General features: G+C 45.5%; 1 protein-coding gene across 1 annotated transcript; it reads right to left on the minus strand.

Moving 5' to 3' along the window:
- Positions 1-14,754: 14,754 nt before the first annotated feature.
- Positions 14,755-21,886, minus strand: tmx2b (thioredoxin-related transmembrane protein 2b). The gene is made up of 8 exons (XM_079759085.1): positions 21,570-21,886; positions 21,178-21,238; positions 20,860-20,973; positions 20,191-20,267; positions 19,319-19,425; positions 17,300-17,365; positions 16,977-17,106; positions 14,755-16,385 (listed from the first exon to the last, which is right to left on the minus strand). Exons 1-8 carry the CDS (start codon positions 21,756-21,758, stop codon positions 16,197-16,199), a joined length of 933 nt encoding a protein of 310 aa, XP_079615211.1. The 5' UTR covers positions 21,759-21,886; the 3' UTR covers positions 14,755-16,196.
- Between the last annotated feature and the right edge of the window lie 4,540 nt (positions 21,887-26,426).

Raw genomic sequence — 26,426 nt, forward strand, 5'->3', positions numbered from 1 at the left:
ATGGAGTAGTGATTGTTTTTCTTACATTGATACTGATTGAATACTTCACACTCATTTAGCTGGTTATCAATCATTGTTTGCAAGTATGGTGAAGAAAAACCTTGTTTTCTAATTCTCCTCAACACCTCCCCTCTTGCGCAATGGTCAAAACCATGCACATTAAATGATAAGAAAAACCTAACAACGCCGTTGGTGCAACCAACGTTGAAACGCCTAACCTTAACCATCCGTAAACTAAAACCAATCTATTGGGAAGGGAAATCGAAGCCAGTATATCAAAAACCAAAGGTCGATATTGGTGGGTTTACCATCAGCCGCCTTGAAACCACGTTGTTCCCAAAGTCATGCACTGAACTGAAAACATTAGATGCGTCAGTAGGCCTATATACAGCAAAGGTTAAATTAAATAAAACGCAACATGCCCCGTTCCAAGACCACCACTTCTGCTGCCAGAGCTGACATATCTGACTCCTGTTCCTCCTCCACCTTTCACTAACCGGCTCTTCCTATGATGGTAGCAGCTCGTCACTTCATGATCAAGTGAGCCAGTGCTCACAGTGACCCTGCCAAGTAATCGTGACTGTGCCTGACTTAGGTTGTCCCGGGCTTCAAGGTGGGATCTTACCCGTCGTTGGCTAACCAGCCTTACATACTGGCTTATTGCAGGATGCCGTGCCTGGGATACAATCAATCACCACCCATAAGGTAGTATAGATTGCAAAGTGGAGGGATGGAGACAGAGTCTTCAGTCCCAGTTACCCATGCAGCCAAGTGTGTGCGTAATGGATACACATCAGGGTGACTACAACAACAACAACTACAACTTTACCCTGTGTGTGCGAGGGGGTGTATGATGGGGTGAATCTAAAGGTAATTTATCAGAGTTAAAAATATCATATTATCAAATGCAAACTGTGGGGGGACGTGCGATGTCTGGCCTGCAGGGGGAGTATGGACAGGTTGGGAGCGCACGGGATTGGCCGGGGGGATTGGACCTGGTGGTGAGCAGGTGTCTGCACTCAGGTCAATCAGGGAGGGTGTACTTATGTGCCTGCTTTCTGTTGTAGTAGGAGAAGGAAAACCTGGAGCAAGGACCCCCGAGATCCCGCACGTGGGAAACCCACACGAGTTAAACCCACACGAGTCCCGAGAGAGAGGGACATTGTGGGAACGAACCCCTTTTTCGTTAGAGTTACGAGTTTTTGTGTTCTCGTTTTAAAAACAATAAAAGAGACCTCCCGCTGAGGGACAGCACCCCTGCCTGCTCGCCTGTGTGTATTTGTGGACCCGTTACACTAACATTTTATAAAAGTGTTGCAGCAGCAGTAGTGGCATTTGAAAGGTAAACCCACTACTTCTGAATGTAAATTGAGAACCTAGCATGTAGAATCCCTTCCCAGCAGATGTACTGTTAATCCACCTATCGTCCTTAACTAAGGAGATGTAAAAGAATACAAAAATCACAATATTAAAACTTGCATTTTCAATTCTAGTCGACTCACTTCTGTGTTAACCGTTACTCATAATCACAATTCCCTTCATAATTCTACTCGATGGTCCTACACTAACTATTTAAATTGGACGACCTAATCTTCTTTTATTCAACCTGTTGCTTGCATTTGATGTTTTCCACAATTTGATTCACTACTATGTACCCAACACGTCTCTCTGTATTGTCCTTATCTAGTTTTTTGTTGGTCAACATCAAATCGATACAATATTTCCATTTTCTTATTTAACCTTATTGTTTTATCTGAAGTATGCTTTTAGTACCCCCTCGTGTATTCCATCACTCAGAGTAGAAGAGAATTCTCCCTTACCTCGGTGGCCCTGACACACACACGAGAACAGGCTCACACACACCCCTTTTTTTTTTTTTTTAATGACATTTTTCACTGTGGATAACATGAATTAGAAATTTGGATAACATTTTATCATACATGTCTGTTATTATCGTAATCCCTAAGGAAATATTTTATTTGTGTTCTCATTTTGGTACTTCGTCAGGTCCGTTGTACTGTGCATTTCTACCGCGCTCCTTCAGAGTCCTCTATGGGGTGGGTGCTCACAGTTCCTCTTTGGTGAGTGAAGCTGTATTAACCCCAGTGCCGTTTGAACCCTGGACTTCTGTGGACGAGAGGTGTGCATGCTATGGAGTAGGGTTGTCACAATACCAGAATTTCAGTAGTCGATACCAATACCTGTGAATTTCCACGATTTTTGATACTAATTATTATTTTTTTTTTTGAAACAACATGACCCATGTACTTAAATTTACTAATTTATTGAAAACTGCTTCCGAAGTATTTAACACCACTGTGCGTCAACATCTTTTTGCACAGAATTTAAATTGCAGTACCCAGGGCTGGCGCTCGGCATAGGCGACCTAGGCAACGTCAAATGCGTTGGGGGCGCCCTCTGGTGGCGCACTTAATTAGTCAATTAAAATACACGAAACAAACGGAGAAGGGAGGGGCGCGGGAGCAATTGCCAGGGCGCCCCGAAACCGTCACCGCAGTACGCAGGACAATGCAACCCCCCCCCCACCCCCCCCCGGCTCGGAAGACCTGTCCAGGGCGCAAGTTGATTTCGAGTCGCCTAGGGTGCCGAAACTGGCAGTACCAGCTGCCAACAGGTAACTATACATTCAAAAAAGAACAGCAGTGGCCTATAGGCATCCAGTATAAAAACAAACAATACTGTGCTTATAAATATGGCCATAAATAACAACAATAGTCAACTATTTGAAATTCAAAAAAGAACAGCAGTGGCGTGGAGCCTTCAAGTATATAAAACAAACAATATTCTTCTTATAAATATGAAAATAAATAACAAAACAACAGTGGTGTGGAGCCTGATCTCACATAACTAAAACCTCTAATACCAGGTTCCAACAGGCATAACTTAAGGATTTTTTAACTTCTTTGTCAGTTCCAGGTTTTTTGAAAGGAACACCAACATGTCAATGTTTTCTTGGGTCAGTATTGGCCGTCTTGGACTGACAATCAAGCCAGAAGTACTGAAAACTCTCTCAAGCACTGAAAACTCTCTCAGAAGCACAACTTGATGCAGCAATGCACAGACACTTGCAAAATCAGAGAGCTGAGTGTGTGACTTTCTTACTGTTTCTCCTGGTCTGGCTCACACTGGTATTGTAAAGGAAAAAAAACAAACTTTTAGTTTAAATAACATAAGGTAAGAGACTGTCAGACACTATCTCATCATGTCACCTTACGTATAATGACGCAGACCGTATCGTTACATTGAACATCTACATGAGGGAGCGACTGAGCGAGTAGAAGCCTGCGCGGCTGCGCCCCAGCTGACTCTCATGCCCAAATGACGGAACGGAACATAGGCATATTCGGGTTAAAACGTGACACAACAGTGATAGGGAACGGAAACTCACTCATCTTGAATTCTCTAAACAATTCGGGGTGCCTGTCTTGAGGTGTTTGGCCAGGTTTGACGTGCTTCCTCCTTTCGTTTGAAAACTTCTGAGGCACTGTTTGCATGTCGGCTTGTTTGAGTCTAGAATTGCTCCGGATTCATCCGCCTCGAATGCAAAATATTTCGACACGGGACCAATTTTTTCCGAAGACGGCAGGTTTTCTTCTTCAGCGCCGCTGACTGCTCTGTGCTACTCACACGCGTATACTGCCCCTTTCAGTTCCGCCAAGAATCGACATGGTGCGCCGAGTGAAAAGTTGCATATTCGGTTCTGACGTTACCAGAAAAAAGAAAGTATCGAATTATTTTTTTCGTTTTGGCATCAAATTTGTACCGAAGTATCGGTTCTTGTGACAACCCTACTATGGACAACTTTAAATGCTAATTGTTTGTGTTATGGAGTCTGGATAAGTATTCCTAAATCCTGTGATCACCATTTAACTCTAATACTCCAATACAGGGCTCTCCCCTGATTTATTATCTCTGGGTCGGTCCGCACCCGCCCTCTCTGCATTCTTTACATTCCTCTCCCTTCTCCAAACACTTTCTCCCTCTGGGCCAACCCGGTGTTTCACCAGTGCTCTGTGTAACAAGATCTATTGATTCCTTATCACATGGCGCTACAACGCGATGGAGAGTCTCCAAGGTTGTCGCGACACACAGAACCACAGATTCACTGATCCCAGTGGTGGTTTTAGGATTTTTCTAAAACAGGGGCCATTAAGGGGCCAAAGTTTACATTCAGGGACCAAGTACAGAGTACATCCAAGCACACCAATAATCTATTCAGTACAGTGCAAATTCATTCTCTCTCTCTCTCTCTCTCTCTCTCTCTCTCTCTCTCTCTCTCTCTCTCTCTCTCTCTCTCTCTCTCTCTCTCTCTCTCACTCACTCAAACATATACACCTTAAAAATAAGAATTCTCAGATTGTCATCCTTGGAGCTGAAACACATGACAAATTTATCCAAATCGAATGACATGGCCCGTCAGGATTCACTTTTAGGAAACACTACCAACCACACACGCACACATACACATACATACACCAAGTACACACACACACACACACCAAATACAGCACAGCAAATTCAGAACAAAAGCAAAGGCAAAAAAGTTTACTGACTTACAAGATTAGTTGTTTTCTGCTTCTGTTAGCTTTGTAATTTCTTCTTATTAATACAATTTAATTGAATTGGATTATTACCTCCATGTCCCTACACATCACTATATCAAAAGTCCCTCCCATGGGCCATATAGTGCCTGATTCTTCTGTCCTCTTCTCCCATTTCTCAGAGATCTTTTTTATGTCATCTTTGAGCAATAGACGGTCTCTACTCAAAATCTCTGCTGCCGTCGGTGCTATATTCATCTTTTTGGTGTAAAAACACTATTATTAATACAATTTATTTGAGTTTATTCTACTCGTTAGTTTAATTGTTCTATTTCATCTCTGCCGCTTCGAATATGCTCTCCTCCCCGGCGCTGGCTCTCTCCACGATTGGAATGTGGGTCCCTGCTAGGCTATTTTTAGTCCTGCTCTGCTCCTAGCCCCCACCCTTTCTGGCCACAGGCTGAGAAGACACAGCCCAAGAAAAGGTTTACTCACTTGCTTCAGACAAATTAATTATTCTCTGTCCGTCTAATTTATTTATTACAGAATAAACTAAAAGAAAACGGACCGTACAAGTCTCAGAGGTAACTTAATCCTATCCTATTGAATACAAAGAGAAAACGATTTATGCAACTTTTTATAGCGTATCTTAAAAAGGTCAAATCTGTTGTACAAGATGCTGAGTGGAACTAGTCACTAACTTGTCTTTAATTACAAAAGAAAGGTTGACCGAGCATTGAAGCTGGCCTTTTGCTTCAAACATGAACGGTCGAGTACTCCAGTTCTGAGCTACTCGACCAGAACGTCAAACAAGAAACCTATTGTCGTACAGTGCCAAGATCAGAATTGCAAATTCACCATCTCAATTGATCCAAGATCTGCAGCTCAACTGGCCCAAGATTAGTATATACAATTCATTCAACCGGCACTTTAAACAAGAAGCTTATTTTCTCAAAATAATGGTTGAACACATAATTACTCGACCAGAACATTAAACAAGAAACTTCTCAAAATGCCAAGATCAGGATTAAAAATCACCTCAAGCGGTACCTCAAACAAGAAACTTATTCACTCAAAATAACAAGAAGCATGTTTTCTCCAAATGCCAAGATTAGAATTAGAAATTCACCATCAATTGGTCCAGGATCTGCAGCTCAACTGGTCCAAGATCGGAATCAAAAATTCACTAGTCGGCACCTCAAGGAAGCTCTTCTCAAAGAAAAATCACTGAATTCATTAACAACTCTGAATTCCCAACTGACAACTCAACTCCAATTAGGATATTGTCCGAAAATCCCTACAGATCTATCCCCTTAGATCTGCGGGCCTGCTCACCCTGTCCTATTGGAACTTTCCCACTAATTTGTTCTTCTACAAGACAGTCACAGGACTTACAGTAGGCCTACAACCCATATCAATAGAGAACCACAACGCGTTTTAGTTAATTAAAACCAAAGAGCATTTGTGGTATGTGCGCGCGCACGTCAATCTTTCTCAGGGCTCCTTTCTTTTCTCTCACTTTTTCTATAACATTGGTTCATTAATTTGAAGAGACTTTTTACCGGCTGCTCAGCATTCAGACAGGGCAGGAACAGATCAAACAACTTTTCCTATATATGGTAAGAACGTAGCTGTAACGAGTCCGATGAATGAGAGCAGGCGGGGTTGTCGTTCTCTCCGCAGGAGATCGATTTATTCGGCGATACAAAACTGAACAGAAATCTCAAAGGGTAACAAAAAGGTCCATTTAGCCGTCTCTCCGTGAATCTGGCTCAGCGTCACGCTCGCTCCGGACCTCCCTGGTCCGTTCGCTCCCGGGTCTCCTACTATAACAGAAAACAGGCACATAAGTACAGCCTCCCTGATTGACCTGAGTGCAGACACCTGCTCGTCACCAGGTTCAATCCCCCCCCCCGGCCAATCCCGTGCGCTCCCAACCTGTCCATACTCCCCCTACAGGCCAGACGTCGCACGTCCCCCCACACACCCCCACCGCCCGACACCGGCCGGGGTCACATCCGGCCGCCGACTCACCCCCCCCCCCCGGAGCGGGAGAGGAAGTCTGCCACGGCCATTTGTGCCCCAGGGCTGTGCACGACCCGAAAGTTAAAGGGCTGCAACGTGAGGTACCACCGGGTGATCCTCGCGTTGGCGTCCTTCATGTTGGCGTCCTTCATGATGGTGAGACACTCCTTCTCCACCATGCTGTACCGACCCTCCCGGTCCGATAGTTTCCGGCTCAGGTACAGCACCGGGCGGTCGACCCCCTCCACCTGCTGGGTCAGGACCGCGCCCAGCCCCCTATCCGACGCGTCCGTCTGCAGGGAGAAAGGGAGATCAAAGTTAGGGGCGCATAGGACCGACTCTCCACAGAGGGCTGTTTTAATAGCCTCAAACGACACCTGGCATGGCTCCGACCACTGGACTGTATCTGGGGCCCTCTTACGGGTGAGGTCGGTCAAGGGGCTGGCCAGGTCCGAGAAGTGTGGCACAAACTGCCGTTAGTACCCTGCCAGCCCCAAGAACCGCCTCACCTCCTTCTTGGTTCTGGGCCGAGCGGAGGCGGCCACCGCCGTGGTTTTAGCAACCTGTGGCCGGACCTCCCCCCCCCAGGTGGTACCCCAGATACTGGATCTCCCTCCGCCCGATTACGCACTTCTTCGGGTTGGCCGTGAGCCCCGCTCGTCTCAGCGACTGAAGGACGGCCGCCACCTGCCGCACATGCTGCTCCCACGTTCCACTATAGATGACCACGTCATCAATGTAGGCAGCAGCATACGCGGCGTGTGGCCGTAACACCCGGTCCATCAGTCGCTGAAACGTGGCCGGGGCCCCGAACAACCCGAACGGAAGCACCTTGAACTGGTATAAACCGAGCGGAGTGGAGAACGCCGTTTTTTCCCGGGCTGCTGGAGACAGCGGAATCTGCCAGTAGCCCTTCGTGCAGTCCAGAGTCGTATAATAGGTGGCCATGCCAAGCCGGTCCACGAGCTCGTCGATCCGAGGCATTGGGTAGGCGTCGAACTTTGAGACTGCGTTCACCCTACGATAGTCCACACAGAATCGGACCGACCCGTCCGGCTTCCCCACAAGCACGACGGGACTGCACCAGTCGCTGTGGGACTCCTCGACCACGCCCAACTCTAACATGGTTGCTAATTCGCGCCGTACCACATCTTGTTTGTGGACGGGCAGCCTATAGGGGCGTGTCCGCACCGTTAACCCGGGCTGCGTCTCGATGTCGTGAGTAATTAGCGGGGTGCGACCGGGCAGGGGCGAAAAGACGTCAGCGAACTGGAGTTGCAGGCCGGCAACGTCCCGCGCCTGACTCCGCGAGAGGTCCTCGCCCTGACCTACCGGAGGGGTGGGACCTGGGCCCGGGACTTCCGGCCCGAGCTCTTCTCCCTCCGGCAGCGTTGACGCAAACGCGACAGGGACCACGTCGTTCCACCTCTTCAGGAGGTTGATGTGGTACACCTGTTTGTTTTCGCCCCTGTCCGAACGCGCTACCTCGTAATCCACGTCCCCGACTCGCCGCGTGACCACGAAGGGCCCTTGCCACTTCGCGAGTAATTTGGTGTTAGAGGTGGGCAGCAGTACCAGGACCTTGTCCCCCGGGGTGAGATCGCGTAATCAAGTCCCTCTGTCGTACAGGCATCTCTGACTCTCCTGGGCGCGGTGCAAATGCTCACGTGACAATACCTGCTTTGCACGCAGGTCCATGACGTACTGGATTTCGTTTTTGCTGTCACTGGACCCCTCCTCCCAGTTTTCTTTAATGAGGTCCAGGACGCCCCTGGGCTTGCGCCCATAGAGTAACTCAAATGGGGAAAACCCCGTGGAAGCCTGGGGCACTTCCCGCACTGCAAACAACAGAGGGTCTAGCCATTGATGCCAATTTCGAGCATCTTCATGTACGAACTTGCGGATCATGGACTTTAACGTCCGGTTAAACCTCTCACACAAGCCGTCCGTGGCTGGGTGATAGACGCTTGTGCGGACGGCCTTGACCGTCAACAACCCGTAAAGTTCTCTAATCGTGCGTGACATGAAATTGGTGCCCTGGTCAGTGAGAATCTCTTTCGGGATTCCCACCCGCGATACGACATGAAACAACGCCTGCGCAACACTCTTCGCGGAGATGTTGCACAACGGAATTGCTTCCGGGTATCGGGTTGTGTAGTCGATCAGGACTAACACAAATCGATACCCTTGTGCGGAACGTTCTAATGGCCCGATAATGTCCATGCCAACGCGGTCGAAGGGGGCTTCCACCAGGGGGAGGGGCCGTAAGGGAGCCCTGGGGACGGCCGGGGGATTCACCAGCTGGCATTCGGGGCAGGATGCGCACCACCTGCGCACTTCCGCCCGAATCCCCGGCCAATAGAACCGGGCCATTATCCGGTTGAGTGTTTTCTCGTACCCCAAATGGCCCGCCATTGGGTTGTAATGCGCCGCCTGGAAGACCATTTCCCGGCGGCTCCTTGGCACCAACAACTGGGTGATCACCTCCTCACTCTGGGTGTCACGACTCACCCGAAATAGCCTGTCCCTAACCACCATGAAGTGTGGGTAAGTCAGCGCCGCGTCTGGCCGGACCCGACTCCCATCAATACTTATCACCTGGTCGTAGGCTGAGCTCAATGTGGCGTCACGAGACTGCTCGAGGGGGAAATCCTCCACCGGTGGGAATCTCGGCGCTGGGACCTCGGGGTGAGGACCCCCCCCTTCCCCCGATTCCTGAGCAGCATCGGGCGCCCCCGCCTCGGCGCAGAATACCGCACATGACTTACATATCCCTACCTGTCGTGTCCGCATCCCCGTAGTCCCCCTAACTGCCTGTGGGAACCCCGCCCAATCCAACCCAAGAATCAGGGGATGCGAGAGGCTCGAACTAACCGCCGCCTTCACCCTATATTTTCTACCCCCACAACGAATTTCGATGGGGACCAAAGGATACTCGTGCACATCCCCGTGTATACACCTCACCGAAACGTTCAACGCCTCCACCAATGCCTCGGACCGCACCAGGCGCTGGTGGATCATGGTCTGCATGCAGCCCGAGTCCAACAGCGCCTGGTGCGTCCCCCGCTGTATCCTCACCGGGATACGGTACGCCTCGCCGGGACCGTGGGGAGGAGACGGGGCCCCGGTGACGCGGACGACCTGACCCACCTCCATCATGGGGCACTCCCGCCGGAAGTGGCCAGGCCGCCCACACCGCCAACACCCCTCCCCTGCCGCCTGAGCGCCCGTCTGTGGAAGGGGGGTGGAAGGCGACTCATGTGCCCGCTCTGGACCTCCCCCCCCCCATCTCGCCCTCGGCGCCGGGGTTGGCCTCTCCCGCCGTGGGGCAGCCGCCCCGGTACGTGGGCCCGGTGTCGGCGGTCGCTGGCTCGCCGGTGGTGGCTGCAGGTGGCTCTCCGCCAGGTCGACCGCAGCAGCGAGGCTCTCGGGCCGGTGGTACCGGACCCAGGCGGAGGTCCGAGCCGGCAGCCCCTCCACGAATCTTTCCAAGACCACGTGCTCGACCACGTCCTCCGCCGTGTTCTGGTCTGGGACCAGCCACCTCTTGGCCTGGTCCCTCAGCTGCTGGGCGAAGGCAAAGGGTCGGTCCCCCTCGCTGAAGGCCAGCGCCCGGAATCGCCGCCGATGTTCCTCGGGGTAGAGACCCAGCCGGTCCCGGATGGCCCTGGTGATCGCGTCGTAGTCCCGCTGGGCCCCGGCCGGCAGGCTGTGGGCCGCGAGCTGTGCCTCTCCGGTCAGGAGCGGTTGGAGCCGGTGCGCCCACTCCGGTCGAGGCCACCCCGAGACCTCGGCCACCCCCTGGAAGGTTTCGAGGAAGGCTTCCGCGTCGTCGGCCTCCCCCATCTTCGGGACGTGAATCTGGGCTGCGGGTCCCGGCCCTCGGGGTCCTCCGCCGCGTCCGCCGGAGGTGAGGAGCTCATGGAGCATGGCCCGATCGGCGGCAAAGGACTGGGCCAGCTCCGTGAGCACCTCGTTCTGTGCCTGGTGGAGCTGGCCTTGCCTCTCGGCCATCTGGGCCAGGTGCCCGAGTACATATCCCAACGGGGACTGGTCCATTTGTCTGCTCTCGCGGCCCCAGATTGGGCTCCAGTGTAACGAGTCCGATGAATGAGAGCAGGCGGGGTTGTCGTTCTCTCCTCAGGAGATCGATTTATTCGGCGATACAAAACTGAACAGAAATCTCAAAGGGTAACAAAAAGGTCCATTTAGCCGTCTCTCCGTGAATCTGGCTCAGCGTCACGCTCGCTCCGGACCTCCCTGGTCCGTTCGCCCCCGGGTCTCCTACTATAACAGAAAACAGGCACATAAGTACAGCCTCCCTGATTGACCTGAGTGCAGACACCTGCTCGTCACCAGGTTCAATCCCCCCCCCCGGCCAATCCCGTGCGCTCCCAACCTGTCCATACTCCCCCTACAGGCCAGACGTCGCACGTCCCCCCACAGTAGCTTACCTATTTTTTTTTTTGATTAGCTCTGTTGTGTGATCTGCTCGCACCCCATCCTGCAGCCCAGCAGCTGGGCTGGCTCTGGGCTACAACAGCGTCCGTGGAAAGGTCGTTCTCTGCTCTGAAAAGACTGAAAACATACAGTCGGAATCGGACTGACCAAGGACGACTTTCATCCCTGGCAATCATCTCAATTGAGACGGAGAGACTTTTAAAACTAAAAGAAGATAAGGAGGCCTTCTACAACAAAGTCACAGAGATCTTTGTCGAGAAGGATAGGAGAATGGACTTCATTTTCAAGTAAAGGTAAGACCATTCACACTGCAGTACATTCTTTTATTTGTATTGAATGAGTATGTAATTAATTAAATACTAATACTAATTGTGGAATTGCTATGGCAAATTAGGAAAACACGCAGGGTGAATAGCAAATGCGCTCTCTCTCTCTGAGCAGCTCCTTGTCAAAAAAATATTGTAGCGTCACAGGGTTTGGGAGATAGGAGCGGGCCATCTCAGAGGGGGTTCTAAGTGTGATTCTTCTTCGCGGGGGTTGTTGTTGTGGTTTCCGGTCAAGCTGTGACCTATATGTCCAAGTTGTGGAAGACATTAAACTCGCTGTTATGCAATACTTCATTCACTGCTTCGCCTGTGGTCATTACAATATGTACATGCTTTTAATGTGAAGGCGCACAGGAAATGTTTTTTTTTTTCACAAGCAGTAACTTAACTGCGTTAATGTTGAAAGCATAAATAGTACGTTGAATGCTGTGTCCTTTCCGTTTATAACTGGCGGTGACACAAGCTTATTAGACGACAGAAAAAGCACAGTAGACTTGTATTTCTCTTCGCACGCAATCAATTTTAATAGCAAATGCGATCAAAGCTGCCGCACTGTACAGCCCTTTTAACGGAATCTTCTGTTCAGACTATAAACATTGTGACTCTGCACAAACCCTCCATGCATAAAACCGTGGCGCCCTCTACTGTAATAGGCCGGTACTATATAACAATTGGGGTCATATATTTGTAAATCTGACTCTGAAAAAGTCAGTGCCTGACCAGCCACGGGCCTCACCGCACGTCTCTGCCATTTCCCCTTCTTTACCATTTCCCTCCCTCCTGCCTTTGCCCCTCCCTTCTCTCTCCTGCACCTCAAGCTTCTGCCTCATGAATGTGTAACCTTTTGAAACCTTTTGGCCGCCTCCACCACAATTTTAATAGCATCAGACCTTTTGGTTATATTTCTTGCTGCCCACACAACATCTACCATGAAAGCAAGAAGTGACGTCTTTTTTCCCTATCCGCATTGTATCCTCTTTTCCTGGCAGCGGGTGAGCACTGGTCCCCACTGGCCTGTTAGTGTCCCCTGTGCCCTTTACTTTTCATATTGCCTCTGCATAAGACATTTTCTCCCAAGCTCTTACTTTCTCCACTTCCACAGCTGTTACATGAGACCCACATCCCCTGAAGGAAGCTATATGGTTACCACCACAATTGCAGCACTTTGTTTTCTCAACTTGGCATTGTTTGAAGTCATGGTCTCCCCAACACTTTCCACATCTCTTGTCCCCTCTACATGCAGCTGCCGTATGCCCAAAACGTTGGCATTTGTAACATCGCAATGGAGGACGTCTGTACTCTCACTGGAAAACTCATATACCCCATGAATACTCGTGTTTGCATGGTTTCTTGCTTGAAGGTCAGTAACACAGCTGTGCCACCTTGTTTAAATCTACGGACAGACTCAATCCCAGCTCCCTGTAAATTGTCAATTAAGGCACTCTCAGTGATGTCAGGGCAAATGTATATTACTCCCTTAACACCTCCACCCACAGGAACAAAGCACTCAATTGGCCTGTTAAGTAAATGGCAGATTTTCATGGCCTAAGCTTTATGACCCTGTGATTTACAGAAAAACAGAATATTTCCATTCCTCAGCATTCTTACATTGAGTAGTACACCTCCCATTTTATCTTTTATTTCTTCCGACAGTTTGAGGGAAATTAAAGCTTTATCATTCTTGTCTTTGAACTTGAATTCTCCTTCTTCCTGAACTTTTGAAACCTTCCGGCTGCCTTGATCACTGTCCCCCTCACTATTGCATCCATCAGACCTGTCTCTTTTATTGCCTTCATCCTCCTTTCTGTTGCCCTTTTCCCCCTTGGCCACCTCCCGAAGCCATCCCAAAAACCATCCCCTCACGGGGAAGCCCCGATGGGTCCAGTCCGATTCAGTCCCAAAGTCTCGCCGTGATACGGAAGCCATAGCAGCACCAAACCTGTCCGATGCAACAAAAAAATCAGCTGCGCGCTGATTCAAACTCCACTCCTCCTCCGAGTCAAGATCCGCCTCCCGACTTGAAATACGTCCGTGAGAAACTGCCTCGACTCCTGGTCCAAATCCTCTGGTTTTTGAAATGACTGTCCTGCTGCCTTTTGACTGACTCCTTGATTAGGTGATTTAGTTCACCTGGGGAAAGTGAGTACATGCCTGTTGTCTGCTGACTGCATCCAATTGGCTCAGGTTTGATTGACAGATGCTGTCGTCCAATTTCAGCAGTGTTACACACCAAAGCCCAGAACTGCAATGCACTAGGCCTATACCGGTTTTATTTTGATGCGTTTTATATTTTCATTTAAAAGAAATCAGTAGGCTACCCACACCCAGCGGCAAGTCACATGTCTGGGAATACGCATCCCGGTCTAGAAGAGCCATACCAAATATCACCTAGACAAATAACCCGTAATTTTTCAGACAATTCCTTTTAACATTGTTTTACTGTTTTTATCCGTAAATTTGACAAAGCCTACGGTTTTCTTCTGTTCTAGAAGAAACTGAAAAAATCATTATTTTAACAGTTACATGATTTAACTTTGACAAAATTGTATTGCTATTTGTATTACATTTTTGTTGTGTTTAAATAACAGTAATCTGTTAATTTTAACAATTTTACATTTTTTTACAGGGTTAGTTCAAATGGAATTTTTAATATCCTGTCTACAGGTGTATTTTGTTTAGTAGAATAATCTTCATATGATTTTTAAAATTAATATATATATATATATATATATATATATATATATATAATATAAGGGACAAATGAAGTACATCTTATCTGTAAGATAGTGACACTAGTAAAAAAACATTTCCTGCAGAAGGCACAGTGAGTGCTGTGAGGTGAGGTTGAAAATATGTTTCAGTAAACCAGTTTAAGACGTAAAGAAATGTTAAATGGCTTAAATCAATTGAAGGGATTTGAACAGTCTAAATGGAGTAAACAATGTAAACAAAAAAAAGTGTAAAAAAAAAAGGGTTGGAATCAAATAAAGTGAAGAATTAGTGATCAAGTTTGAATACATTGGAAATAAAATATAGTATAGCTGAGCTGTTCTTATAGTGTGTGTATGCATGTATTAACTTGGAAAAGTACGTTATTGACCTTATTCCTTCATCTAGTTCATCGCAATAAGCTCACAAAATGATGAGGCTTATAGAGCTCGTAAGTGTGCCCCTTCCGGTAGACCCCCATGGGACCTCTGAGATCGTAAAATATGAATGGGTTTCAATGGAGAGAAAGTAATGATTTTCTGGTCCCAGTCTTTATATGCCCTGGATTACCGTTGGGACTCCTTGGAGTCTCAACTGTCATGTGACACTTGTTTGTGTAAGTAGCATGATATTGAAATATTGTTGGCAATAAATAAAGCACAGAGCATGAATGTAGTTTCTTCAGTTTTATGTACATTTGTTTCATTGCATGGTACCGTTAATACATAAATTATTTGCAGCCATCTCTTTACACTACTCGCATTGGCAACGACACAGATATCCTCATCCAACACAGTGTGCTGATAAGGGAGGCTTCTTCATATTGTGAACAAGCCATTACACATCTGTCGGTTTAAAAAAAAGAAAAAAGAAAGAGGCCAAGGGACATGCGGACAGCTACGAGGAATCCAGTGTTAGCGAAATTAAGATGTAAATAAAATTTAAATTAAACACTCTTGTAGAAACAAAAGTACGATCATTAAAATGAAAAACCGTGCAATGATGAAAAACAGCTTCTTTACAGAGTTATGATTTTGCCAAAACTTACTTAACAAAAACGGTTACGGTTATGTTCTGAAATTATTGGACATGGAAAAGACCCGCAGTGTAATTCTCACTTAAGCATATAAAAAAAACCCCTACTTTTTGTTTATGACTTAGCACGTGAACATTTAACTGTTGCACCATGTTTGAATGAGGAAAAGTAAAAGTATTCAACCTCAGTTGACAGGCAAAAACACAAAACGCTTATTTGAAATCCCTTCATGCTCGGGCCTTTGAGATGTAGGCTACTGGCCTGGCAAGTCATCAAAACACTGCGATTGCAATAAATTGAGTCTTTTACCCCAAAACAAAGCAGTTAAATTTAGCGTCACTCTTTATTACGCAACACACCACAGGACCGAGGTGGCTGTAGCATGCTCAGCTATCAACAGCTACTAGATACAGGCCGTTGGGAGAAGTCCGCTGAGGACCTTAAAACAAATGGAATGTCTAGCAGATGAATCTGCAGTGCTTGCAATGTACCGGCTGGTAACAACAGTAGCCGCTTCTAAAAGGGAATGTAGAAATGTAACACTGACAAACAACATAATTAATGACTCGTCCTTCAACATAAATTTGTGTAAAAAAGAAGAAAATACAAAAAAAATCCTATCAATTTAGGTTAATATGAACAAAGGACAAGGCTTCACAATCAATGTTCCCTTGTTCAAAATCAGGAAAAAGAAGCCGTCATGAGCGGTTCTGGTCGGGCGTTGACTTGCACATACACTGCACAGTAAAAGGCAACGTAGGAAGTGAGTACCTCACCTGCTGTAGTACCTCCTACAGACTTTGAGTTCACGTGGACCCGTTTCAATGTCGTAATAACCTTGTCAGAAAGCCTCCACCAGCCTTGTTTAGCCGCCCCTCGCTGACGCACGTTCACTTTGAAAAAGTTAAACACCTCATTATTATTATTATTAGTGTCTTTTAAAATGGCCAGATTAGTTCAGTTATATTTATTAACAAAATCGGCAAAGCCATGCTTCACATTGGTGAGCAAACACATGGAAATATCACAGAAAATAATTATACAACACTCTGATATGCAGAACATTGCATGTGACCTTTATTTGTCCTTCTTGGTTTCCAGATCCTCCTCCTTTGCTCCGACCACTTCCTGTTCCGGCTCCTCCTCTTCCAGAACGGGAGGGAACTGTGACAGGGCGGCCTTATCAGCCGCTGCCCCCTTGGTCTTGCTGAGCTTTTTGGATTTCTGGTAGAGCTCGTTGAGGTTGAATTCCCTGATGATGTTCTCCTGTTGGGAGACATGAAGTAGAAACCATGAAATCACCTGATCACCTAATCTTTTCTCTCTCTCAATCTACACACTATTAGCATGTTGTGTTATGTGAATAGAAAAAGAAAAAGCAGACAATAGTTACATAAATACTCAATGGCTGCAAATGCATGCAAAACACAGCTTCACTCTAGGCTGAACAGATAAGCTTTAATCTGAACTCAAAACATGGCACAGAATTAGACCTTCTCAGAGGACTTGAAGGTGTTGCAGAACTACTACTGGGGACAGGGTCACTGAGGCCCCCACAGTCCAGCAGGCAGTTTGCCTATTGGGGCCCCACCGCCCATTTCTATTCCAGCATCTCTCAAAATATTTCGTAATAAGACGTCTGGCTGACATCTTATTCTACACTGACTGGTAAAAGAGCTAGAGACCTATAATTGGACCAATGTAGATACCACAGATCTAATATAGCTACTGTATGATTACAACATAATTTAAATCAATAACAGTTTATTTAAATAGAGGCAATACAGTCCTTTGGGTACACTTCGATCTTGCCCAGACACAGTTAGGTCAAACATTAGATAAAGCAGAATGGCCGACCTCTGTGAAGGTCCAGGACACTGCCCTGCCCTTCTTGTCCACCTGGGGGCGTCTCATGACCTCCTTTCCCCCCTGGAAGATCACCAAGGAGGGCAGCTGCTTGGACAGCGGAGACGCGGACACTTTGTACCTGTAGTGGCCAAGAGGAGGACATAGATCAGGTTCTCTCACACTCACACACACACACACACACCCCTTAAGAAGCTCAACCAGTGATTTAATGTCATAATTACTTCTCAGACAACCATGTGAATAGAAGGACAGGGCCACAGAAGGAGAAGTTTACAGTGAAAACACTGGGTGAAAAAATGTGTAAAACATACTTTTTGGACACCTCTCCGTAGCGTCCAATGTCAACTTTGCCAAACTTGAGGCCAGCACAGTTATACCTGAGAGGAGGCAAGGACAATCAAATACCAGAATATGTCATACTGAATAACACCAATTAAGTATTTACATGTGGCACAGCAATGACTTCACGATTAGCCAAATGGACGCAGGTTAAACATTTGCCGTGATTTCACATGCCATAGCTGTCATGGAAAGTAACACTGGCCCACATTTGAGCCATCAGACAAGAGTGCCACAGCAGAGATGGCGCTGTCCAAAAGGCAAATGATCGAACTTTATATTGCGCCCGTCTCTAGGCGCAATATACATGCATGTTCACGCGCTGAAGCGGTCATCCACGCACACACCAACAAGCCTCTGCCAGGAGAGGGATGAAGGACCAGGGCTGGGCTTACTTAAAGGGATACTTCACCAGTGGAGATATGAAGGTTATATGAAGTAAATAATGCTATGTATTATAAATGTGCAAAAGGCAGAAAGTGTCTCTCTGGCTCAAAAGTAAGAAATCCTCCAACTACCACAGTGCATCGCTGCACCGCCCGCCTGTTTCCGTTTGGAGGGGGAAGGACCCATGGTCCTAGCGCGAGTAGTAGCACAAGCAAACTTTGTGTAAACATATTCCTGTGATACATTGAGTAGTTTAGACTTCTGCCTTTGTTTTTTCAAACGCATAATTTGTATATTACTGTACAGCATAAAAACATTTGCTAATTACAGTAGCTCAGCATATCAAGTATTTGTGATCAACCTTTTCTCCCCAGTTGAAATAAGTGTTTCTTATACAGTAGGCCTACTTTAGTATAACAGCACTTGGGTTAGTAAACAAATCACAACAACCAACATGAATTTGAAGTTTTATTCATGAAAAAATATGAACTATTTACAAAAATAAAAACGTGTAGGGTGCGTTTGCTAGAGTCAAAATAGTCACAGCTCATCTTGAGCATCTACTGTCTCCTGGTAGCCATGGTACTGCCCATCTTGTGCTGGGTAATTAGCTCTGATGACCTGGACAACACAGGAAGCCGATACTGTCTAAGAAAGAAAGAGAACATTAGCAAAGCAAGATAAATTAAGCCTATACAGCATTACACAGACTTCAAGCTAATGTAACGTAGCCTATGCTCTGCCAATAAGATCGGCTACTTTCGGATAACAACATTGTCACGTTCCCCTGGACTCAAAACTATTGTAGCCAACGTGTTAGTAAAAAACAAACACTTACTCTATGCTCAGACGTCTGTTTCTCCCGGCGGGCTTTGGCTGGCGTTTCCAGTTCACTTTCTGGGTCCGGAAATATGTATCCAATACCCAACTGTTCAGATGAGGCGTAAAGCCTGGGTGAGAGGTTACACACATGGCCCCGTCCTCGCCAGATTCAGCCATTTATTCTAGAAGAAACTGGCATCGCTGAAATTCGCTGCAGCACAGGGACTCTGTGTAAGTGTCTATAGCCGAACAGAGCAAACTGGCGTGCTCCGGCTCCTCTTCCTTGGCAACTGGCAAGGCTTGTTCAGCTGCAGCCACCGCAGCAGCCTCCTCCTCTACTTCTTCCTGGCTGTATTCTGGCTCGTACTAATAGCCCTGAATGTCCGAATCCAACAATAGATTTTCAAAATCCACTTCGGCTGTTTCACAGTGCAAATTTGTTCTCTAGCTAAGTGGTGAAGAAACATGGTGGACATTGTGTTTACATCTCGTACGTGAGCTCCCGCCCCCCCTCATTCCTTATTGGTGGGCTCACAAATTTGCGGAACCAGTGGTTTGTAGTCCTCGGCCCTTTTAGCAGGCAAGCAAAGTTCTCCTGAGATGACGTCAAACGCGTCATTTGACGTCATCTCGGGAGAAAATTAGATCAGGAAAGCTGGGCCAAGGGAAGACTGGGTTAGAAAAAAAAAAGATAGAACGCCGGCTCTGAATGGGTGAAGTACCCCTTTAAGGGATAGGTCTGCAGAGACGCTGGAGAATAAGAGAACCAGGGCTGGGCTTACTTAAGGGAGAGGTCTGCGTACACCGAGGCGAAGGACTGACATTCAGGAGACCAGTTGGCGAAAAACTCTACAATCCAGGTCACTCGCCCGTCTCTCTCCAGCTCGTCCTGTGGAGAAGGTTTTATGATCAACACACACTAAATGACATAACCTGCACCCTCAGAAACACCGCAATGTCCTCTGTATTGAACTTTTTGTGGTCATTTCACATCAAGTATAAGTAAACCCCAAATTTCAGCTTGAATTAAAACAGAATAATAAAATGGAGTTTGAGAAAGGGGGGGGAGGGGGCTGTTGTCCCATGGTTATAACCCACGGTCACCCTGTGTAGGAGCGTTAGAATGAGCGATATTGTCCATGAAATGCAGCACACCTTGTGCTACAGTACAAGTGTCCGCGAAGCACAACCTTCTCGGACACGGACATCAACCGCTGACCAGAACGAGCTCCACACACACACACAACTCGCCACCCGTCTCCCTTCGTCTTGACGTCGAACTGTATACTGAAAGGTGCTTCAGCTTCACGAAAGAACATTGGAATGCACTTTACAGCTGTTTTTCTTTTTGTCTTATTTCTTCAGTAACAGACATAATGGCATAGCAAACTATGTTGTCATATGAAGACAAATTACCATATCTATATAAAAAAAGTTTTTGGGTTCACCACCCGTTTAAGAACAGTTATTCAATCGCTAGCTTTCCATTAAACACAACTTTTTTCGTGTATATTTTATCTTCGGCCCATAGGGAACAGCATAACTCTGCATTCTCAAACACCTTAACAGTCATCTTTCCTTGTTCCCAGTGCCTGAGCAAGCTTCTCATATTCTGAGTCAATGGTCCTATCAGTCTTTTGGAAATGGGACTCACATCAATGGTTTTGTCACTGAAGTATTTGATGTACTCTGGTCCCATGTAGAGAGGGGGTTTGCATGTCATCAGGAACACTGCAGAGAGAGAAGGAACACGCAGGCAAGATGAGAAGAGTAAAACGGGAAGACATACATCCACATCACAACCAGCCATTTTAGATATCCCAAATCCATCCAATTCTGTCAGATTAAAAGGATTACCATACCATCTGTACATTTCATCTAGAAGTGCACATACAAATACTTTCTTATCATCTCGAATGAATGTCTACCAATGAGATCATGTTACGTAATAATGGTGGCAGACCAATTTTCCGAAATGGGTATACTTTAAATACAAATTTGGCATATATTTTTATTTCAATTAACGATTTTGAGATTTATACAAGCAGATCAAACTAGATTGCTGATCTTGAATTTTTAAATGGATTGAGAAGTCAGTATTATCTTTCTAAATCAATCAATTTCTAATTTAGCAGCAAATTTGTCTTTGAATTCCCACTCTCTTAAATAGTCATATTACATCCCTTGGGTTAGACCTCTCAAAATGCATCACATCAACAAAAACACATCCCAAAATACATGAGCGCAATGCATCTGTTTCCTGCGACAACTTGGGGGTAGAGCTGTGGTGGCGTTGCCATGGGGACCGGACAGGGAGACTCACCTATGCAGAGCGTCAGGTAGAGCAGGCCCAGACGGATGTCCAGCCTGAAGAACAGGAGAACGTTTGCCACCTTGCTGAACAAGATGATGTTCCCCACATGTTGCTCCACCGTGACTGGTAACAGACACACAGACACAGACACACAGAGCGGATTAGGGCGGTAAACGACAAGCCACCGTTTTTCTGGTAGAGACTAGGCCAATTTCTGAGTGACCCAGCACTTAATGGATCTTTTTGAGCCAGTAAGGTAGTGGACGGAGTTAGGTCGTGCAAGGAGACATTGTAGATCAAATGAATGAAAGGGCAGGAAGTACTTACTGGCTCGCCTGTTCTTCATCATAACAATGGCACTAAGGAACATAAGAATCTCCACCTCTCTCTAGGGTCAAGAAACAGAGCAGTTATAAGGTGATGTCTTGAAGCACCATCAAATGTTAAATCATGTCAATTGATAAGCATTTATGCTACATACAGGCCTATGTATAGTCAGATACCCATGCATATTAAAAGGCATACATGTGAATCACTACTGAAGCTGTGTAAAGATATGCACATGAATTAAAGATTATCTTGAAGCAGTATTATGCCCTTGCAATACAAATACGTTTACACTTGACTCCATCTCCCCCGTCAGTTTCATCACTTCCTCTCACGATCCTATTGTTAGAGGATCGCCTCATGAAGATGTTAGAGCATTTTTAGATACGGACCCAATCAAAATCGCAGGGGTTGCCATCTTCTCGTTGCGTCGACAGATGGTCGCAGACGCCGGGTGTTTTGCGGATCGCCAGGAAGGCGACGGACATGAAGAGAGAGGCGACGTAGTAGGGCCTCAGGAGCCACTTGTACACATGCGGCAGGTGGTACAGGAAGGCCAGCAGGGGCGTCAGAAGCGCCATGGTCTGATGTTTAGCGTTCAGTCACTGAAAGAGAAGTATAATGGAGACGGTTATAAAATCCTTTGACGTACCACACCGTGTGGTACCTATCATGTATCGGCCCGACTGAATTGGTGACAACGGATGGATGATGGTAGAAGCGGAAGAAGAAGCGGAGGTCAACGAGGACGAACCGTCGTAGAGCGACGACCATTGGCTGCTCGGGGAAGCCATCCAATGAGGTGTAGGTCATTGTGCATAAAGTCCCGCCTACCGGAAAGGGATTTACTGGGTTAATTTACCGTAATTACAGAAATATCCGATACATCAATAACTGCACCAAGTTGAGCACCACGTTGCTGATAAAGATTTGAGATAATTCCATAAAGCTTTGATATGATCAATTGCTTGCTTTACTTTACCATTGCTTTACTTTAACTTTTTAATATTCGTTGTTTTTAACGACATAATAAATTTATATAAACATAAAGGTTACAATTTACGGTAACAATTTACATTAAGGGAACATTAGTTAACCATTATGAGTAAATGCAGTAATACGCATTATTCTACTTCGTTTAAGAATGCTTGATTCTGATTGGCTGGGAGGAGGGCATTAACCCGACAGGTTGCCCGCTGAGTGATAGATATAACAGAGTGGCGACACTTCCATTGGACTCCGTTGTAGCGTTTTTTGCCGCCTACTTCCGTAGTATGGAGCCTCGCATAGTTCCAAAACATCTATTTACGGCGTAGGAGATCATTCATTTCCATTGCTGGCCGTCGAGTAACTTCTGAGGTAAGTGCATTAAATAGCTACCTCTTTTGAATTGTCAACTGTCTATATTGTATCAGAGGCCCTTTATGATGCATATACTAATGTTTATTTGTATATGCATGCGTAATTATGTATATTTTTAATTAGAGATCGACCGTTATGTATTTTTCAGGGCCAATACCGATTATTAGTAGTCAAGGGGGCCGATAACCGATATTTGGAGCCGATATTCATTTACAGAAAAAGGGAAAATATTGACGTCAAAATTGGAATAATACATACTCTAACCCTAACCCTAACTTCATTTAAATGCCTTTAAGCATATGTTTAATGAACACAGCAGCTTATCAGATTTGCAACCTAACACAATTTAAACAAATAAATGCCCCCCCCCCCCCAAAATTTTCCTGAACTGAAATCTTTCTTATCTTTCTTTTAAGTTCAAACAAAAACAAAAAGTGCAGGGTGTTCTAATGAAGTTAACTGGAATTTTTTTAAATAAATAAATAGTTCCCTAGTTAAACAGCCATTATTGCCCAACAGTTTTCTCTCAGACAGACAGTGTTTTGCTGTCAGTTTCTGCAGCTTCTCATGTGGCTTACTCACACACACACGCACGCACGCACGCACAGTATTCTCTAGCCATCCCCTCATCGTGCTTCCCTGCAATAAAACTAACTGAATTTTACTCTCTCTCTCTCTCTCTCTCTCTCTCTCTCTCTCTCTCTCTCTCTCTCTCTCTCTCTCTCTCTCTCTCTCTCTCTCTCTCTCTCTCTCTCTCTCTCTCTCTCTCTCTCTCTCTCACACACACTCACTTCTTACCGTATTTTCCGCACTATAAGGCGCACTTAAAAGCCGGTAATTTTCTCAAAAAACGACAGTGCGCCTTATAATCCGGAGCGCCTTATATATGGATCAATTGGTTAATTGGTTGATCCATACTGGTTGTAAACGGTGCTCTGTCAAAATGTTTCAGTATGAAAAACCAATAAAAACAATTTAATAATAATAATAAAATGTTTCACTACGACTACGATAAAGCCACACCGCTTGCAGCATTACGGCTATCGTAGTCAGTGCACACAGCATTTTACTGCGCTTACTCACGGAAGGTCACACTATACGATGACAGAGCCAGGAAATCGGGCGGAAGACTGGCCACACTACAAGATTCGAGGGTGTGATGCTCTACTTTGTATCATTCACGTTTGCAAGATATTTAAAAAATCTAAGGTTTGGAACTGCGTAATTGTGTTTTACTTTTTTGTCATAAAGGTTCCAGTTTTATATCTGCTAAATGCAGCAACTCGTCCTCACAGTTGCGTTGCGCGTGACGAGCTATACAATTAGCACAGCTCCATCTAGTGGATGCATAACGCATCCCCAGTCAAACGTTTGACTGCAGTATCTTCTATGCTATGCGCCTTATAATCCGGTGCGCCCTATTTATGAAAAAAGTTCTAAAATAGGTCATTCATTGAAGGTGCGCTTTATAATCCGGTGCGCGTTATAGTGCGGGAAATACAGTACTTTTATCACTGACTATTTCCCTATCAATATTACCAGCAACCTTGTTTCAAGTGATTAAACCGTTAAAAAACACTAAATTGCCTACAGCATCTTCACTTTAATAATCAGTGTTTATCATAGGAACAGACAGCTGCTGCTAACGTATTGGGCCTCACAGTATTGTAGTAGTCATGAGTTGTAGAGTTTCGCTACAGTCTGCTGAGCGTCTAGAGCCAGAGAAGGAGAAAGCGGACCGCTGGGCTAAGGTTACTGTAAGTGACGTTGCATAAATAAGTGTTCTTTCATTATGCACACTTAATAATCAATACTTCAATTTCATGCAATAAATAAATAGATAATAATTCATGTTGGGTTAAAAGGTAAAAATGTTAATATAATGTATTTTAACCCATGTGTAATGTGTAATTAGAATGTGTTAATGTGCTGCAAGCCCACAGAATTAATGTTTTTGTTCCTAGTTTCCCTACGTCAGTTTAATTGATGTAAAAGTCTGATCATGCGTGTATGAATGTCTCTCGTTAAGTGCAGCGATATTGTTATAAGTTTGCCTCTGAAGTTAAAGCAGACGGCCAAGAAACAAGGACAGTAAAATAACCTTTAAAGAACCTCTTTTCACAACAAGCGGCCAGCGAGGTATTTTACACACGTGGACAAAATGGTTGGTTCCCCTCTGTTAATGAAAGAAAAACCCACAATGGTCACTGAAATAACTTGAAACTGCCAAAAGTAATAAATAAAAATTTACTGAAAATTAACCAATGAAAATCAGACATTGCTTTTGAATTGTGGTTCAACAGAATCATTTTAAAAAACAAACTAATTAAACAGGCCTGGACAAAAATGATGGTACCCTTAACTTAATATTTTGTTGCACAACCTTTTGAGGCAATCACTGCAATCAAACGATTTTTGTAACTGTCAATGAGACTTTTGCACCTGTCAACAGGTATTTTGGCCCACTCTTCATTAGCAAACTGCTCCAGTTGTCTCAGGTTTGAAGGGTGCCTTCTCCAGATGGCATGTTTCAGCTCCTTCCACAGATGTTCAATAGGATTTAGATCAGGGCTCATAGAAGGCCACTTCAGAATAGTCCAATGTCTTGCTCTTAGCCATTCTTGGGTGTTTTTAGCTGTGTGTTTTGGGTAATTATCTTGTTGGAGGACCCATGACCTGCGACTGAGACCAAGCTTTCTGACACTAGGCAGCACATTTCTCTCCAGAATGCCTTGATAGTCTTGAGATTTCATTGTACCCTGCACAGATTCAAGACACCCTGTGCCAGATGCAGCAAAGCAGCCCCAGAACATAACTGTGCCTCCTCCATGTTTCACAGTAGGGACAGTGTTCTTTTCTTGGTATGCTTCATTTTTGCGTCTGTGAACATAGAGCTGATGTGCCTTGCCAAAAAGCTCCAGTTTTGTCTCATCTGTCCATAGGACATTCTCCCAGAAGCTTTGTGGCTTGTCAATATGCATTTTGGCAAATTCCAGTCTCGCTTTTTTATGATTTGCTTTCAACAGTGGTGTGCTCCTTGGTCGTCTCCCATGAAGTCCACTTTGGCTCAAACAACGACGGCTGGTGCGATCTGACACTGATGTGACTGACCTTGGAGTTCACCTTTAATTTCTTTGGAGGTTGTTCTGGGCTCTTTGGTTACCATTCTTATTATCCATCTCTTCATTTTGTCATCAATTTTCCTCCTGCGGCCACGTCCAGGGAGGTTGGCTACAGTCCCATGGACCTTAAACTTTTGAATAATATGTGCAACTGTAGTCACAGGAACATCAAGCTGCTTGGAGATGGTCTTATAGCCTTTACCTTTTACATGCTTGTCTATAATTTTCTTTCTAATCTCCTGAGACAACTCTCTCCTTCGCTTCCTGTGGTCCATGTTCAGTGTGGTACACACCATGTCAAACAGCAAAGTGACTACTTTTCACCCTTTAAATAGGCAGACTGACTGATTACAAGTTTGAAGACACCTGTGATGCTAATTAGAGGACACACCTTAGTTTAACATTTCCCTATGGTCAAATTATTTTCAATCTTTTCTAGGGGTACCATCATTTTTGTCCAGGCCTGTTTCATTAGTTTGTTTTTTAAAATGATTCTGTTGAACCACAATTCAAAAGCAATGTCTGTTTTTCATTGGTTAAGTTTCAGTAAATTTTTATTTATTATTACTTTTGTCAGTTTCAAGTTATTTCAGTGACCATTGTGGGTTTTTCTTTCATTAACAGAGGGGTAGCAACAATTTTGTCCACGTGTGTATTTCACCATTTAATGCACTTTAATTCCTGTTTTATTCATGTCATTTTCTCATGCAAATTATTGTCATATTTCTGTTTTATTTCGTGCATATGTTAATACTGTATCATTTG

This window comes from Pollachius pollachius (assembly GCF_949987615.1).
Source record: "Pollachius pollachius genome assembly, chromosome: 2".
In the NCBI taxonomy this organism is placed as follows: Eukaryota; Metazoa; Chordata; class Actinopteri; order Gadiformes; family Gadidae; genus Pollachius; species Pollachius pollachius.

What these genes read in the sequence shown, in the direction of transcription:
- tmx2b (XM_079759085.1), bottom strand. Translation starts at nt 21,758, where the DNA reads ATGGCGCTTCTGACGCCCCTGCTGGCCTTCCTGTACCACCTGCCGCAT. An exon ending in ACCCCTGCGATTTTGATTGG is followed by an intron (nt 21,239 to 21,569) that starts GTCCGTATCTAA and finishes TCTTGACCCTAG; the next exon opens with AGAGAGGTGGAGATTCTTAT. An exon ending in GATGAAGAACAGGCGAGCCA is followed by an intron (nt 20,974 to 21,177) that starts GTAAGTACTTCC and finishes GTCTGTTACCAG; the next exon opens with TCACGGTGGAGCAACATGTG.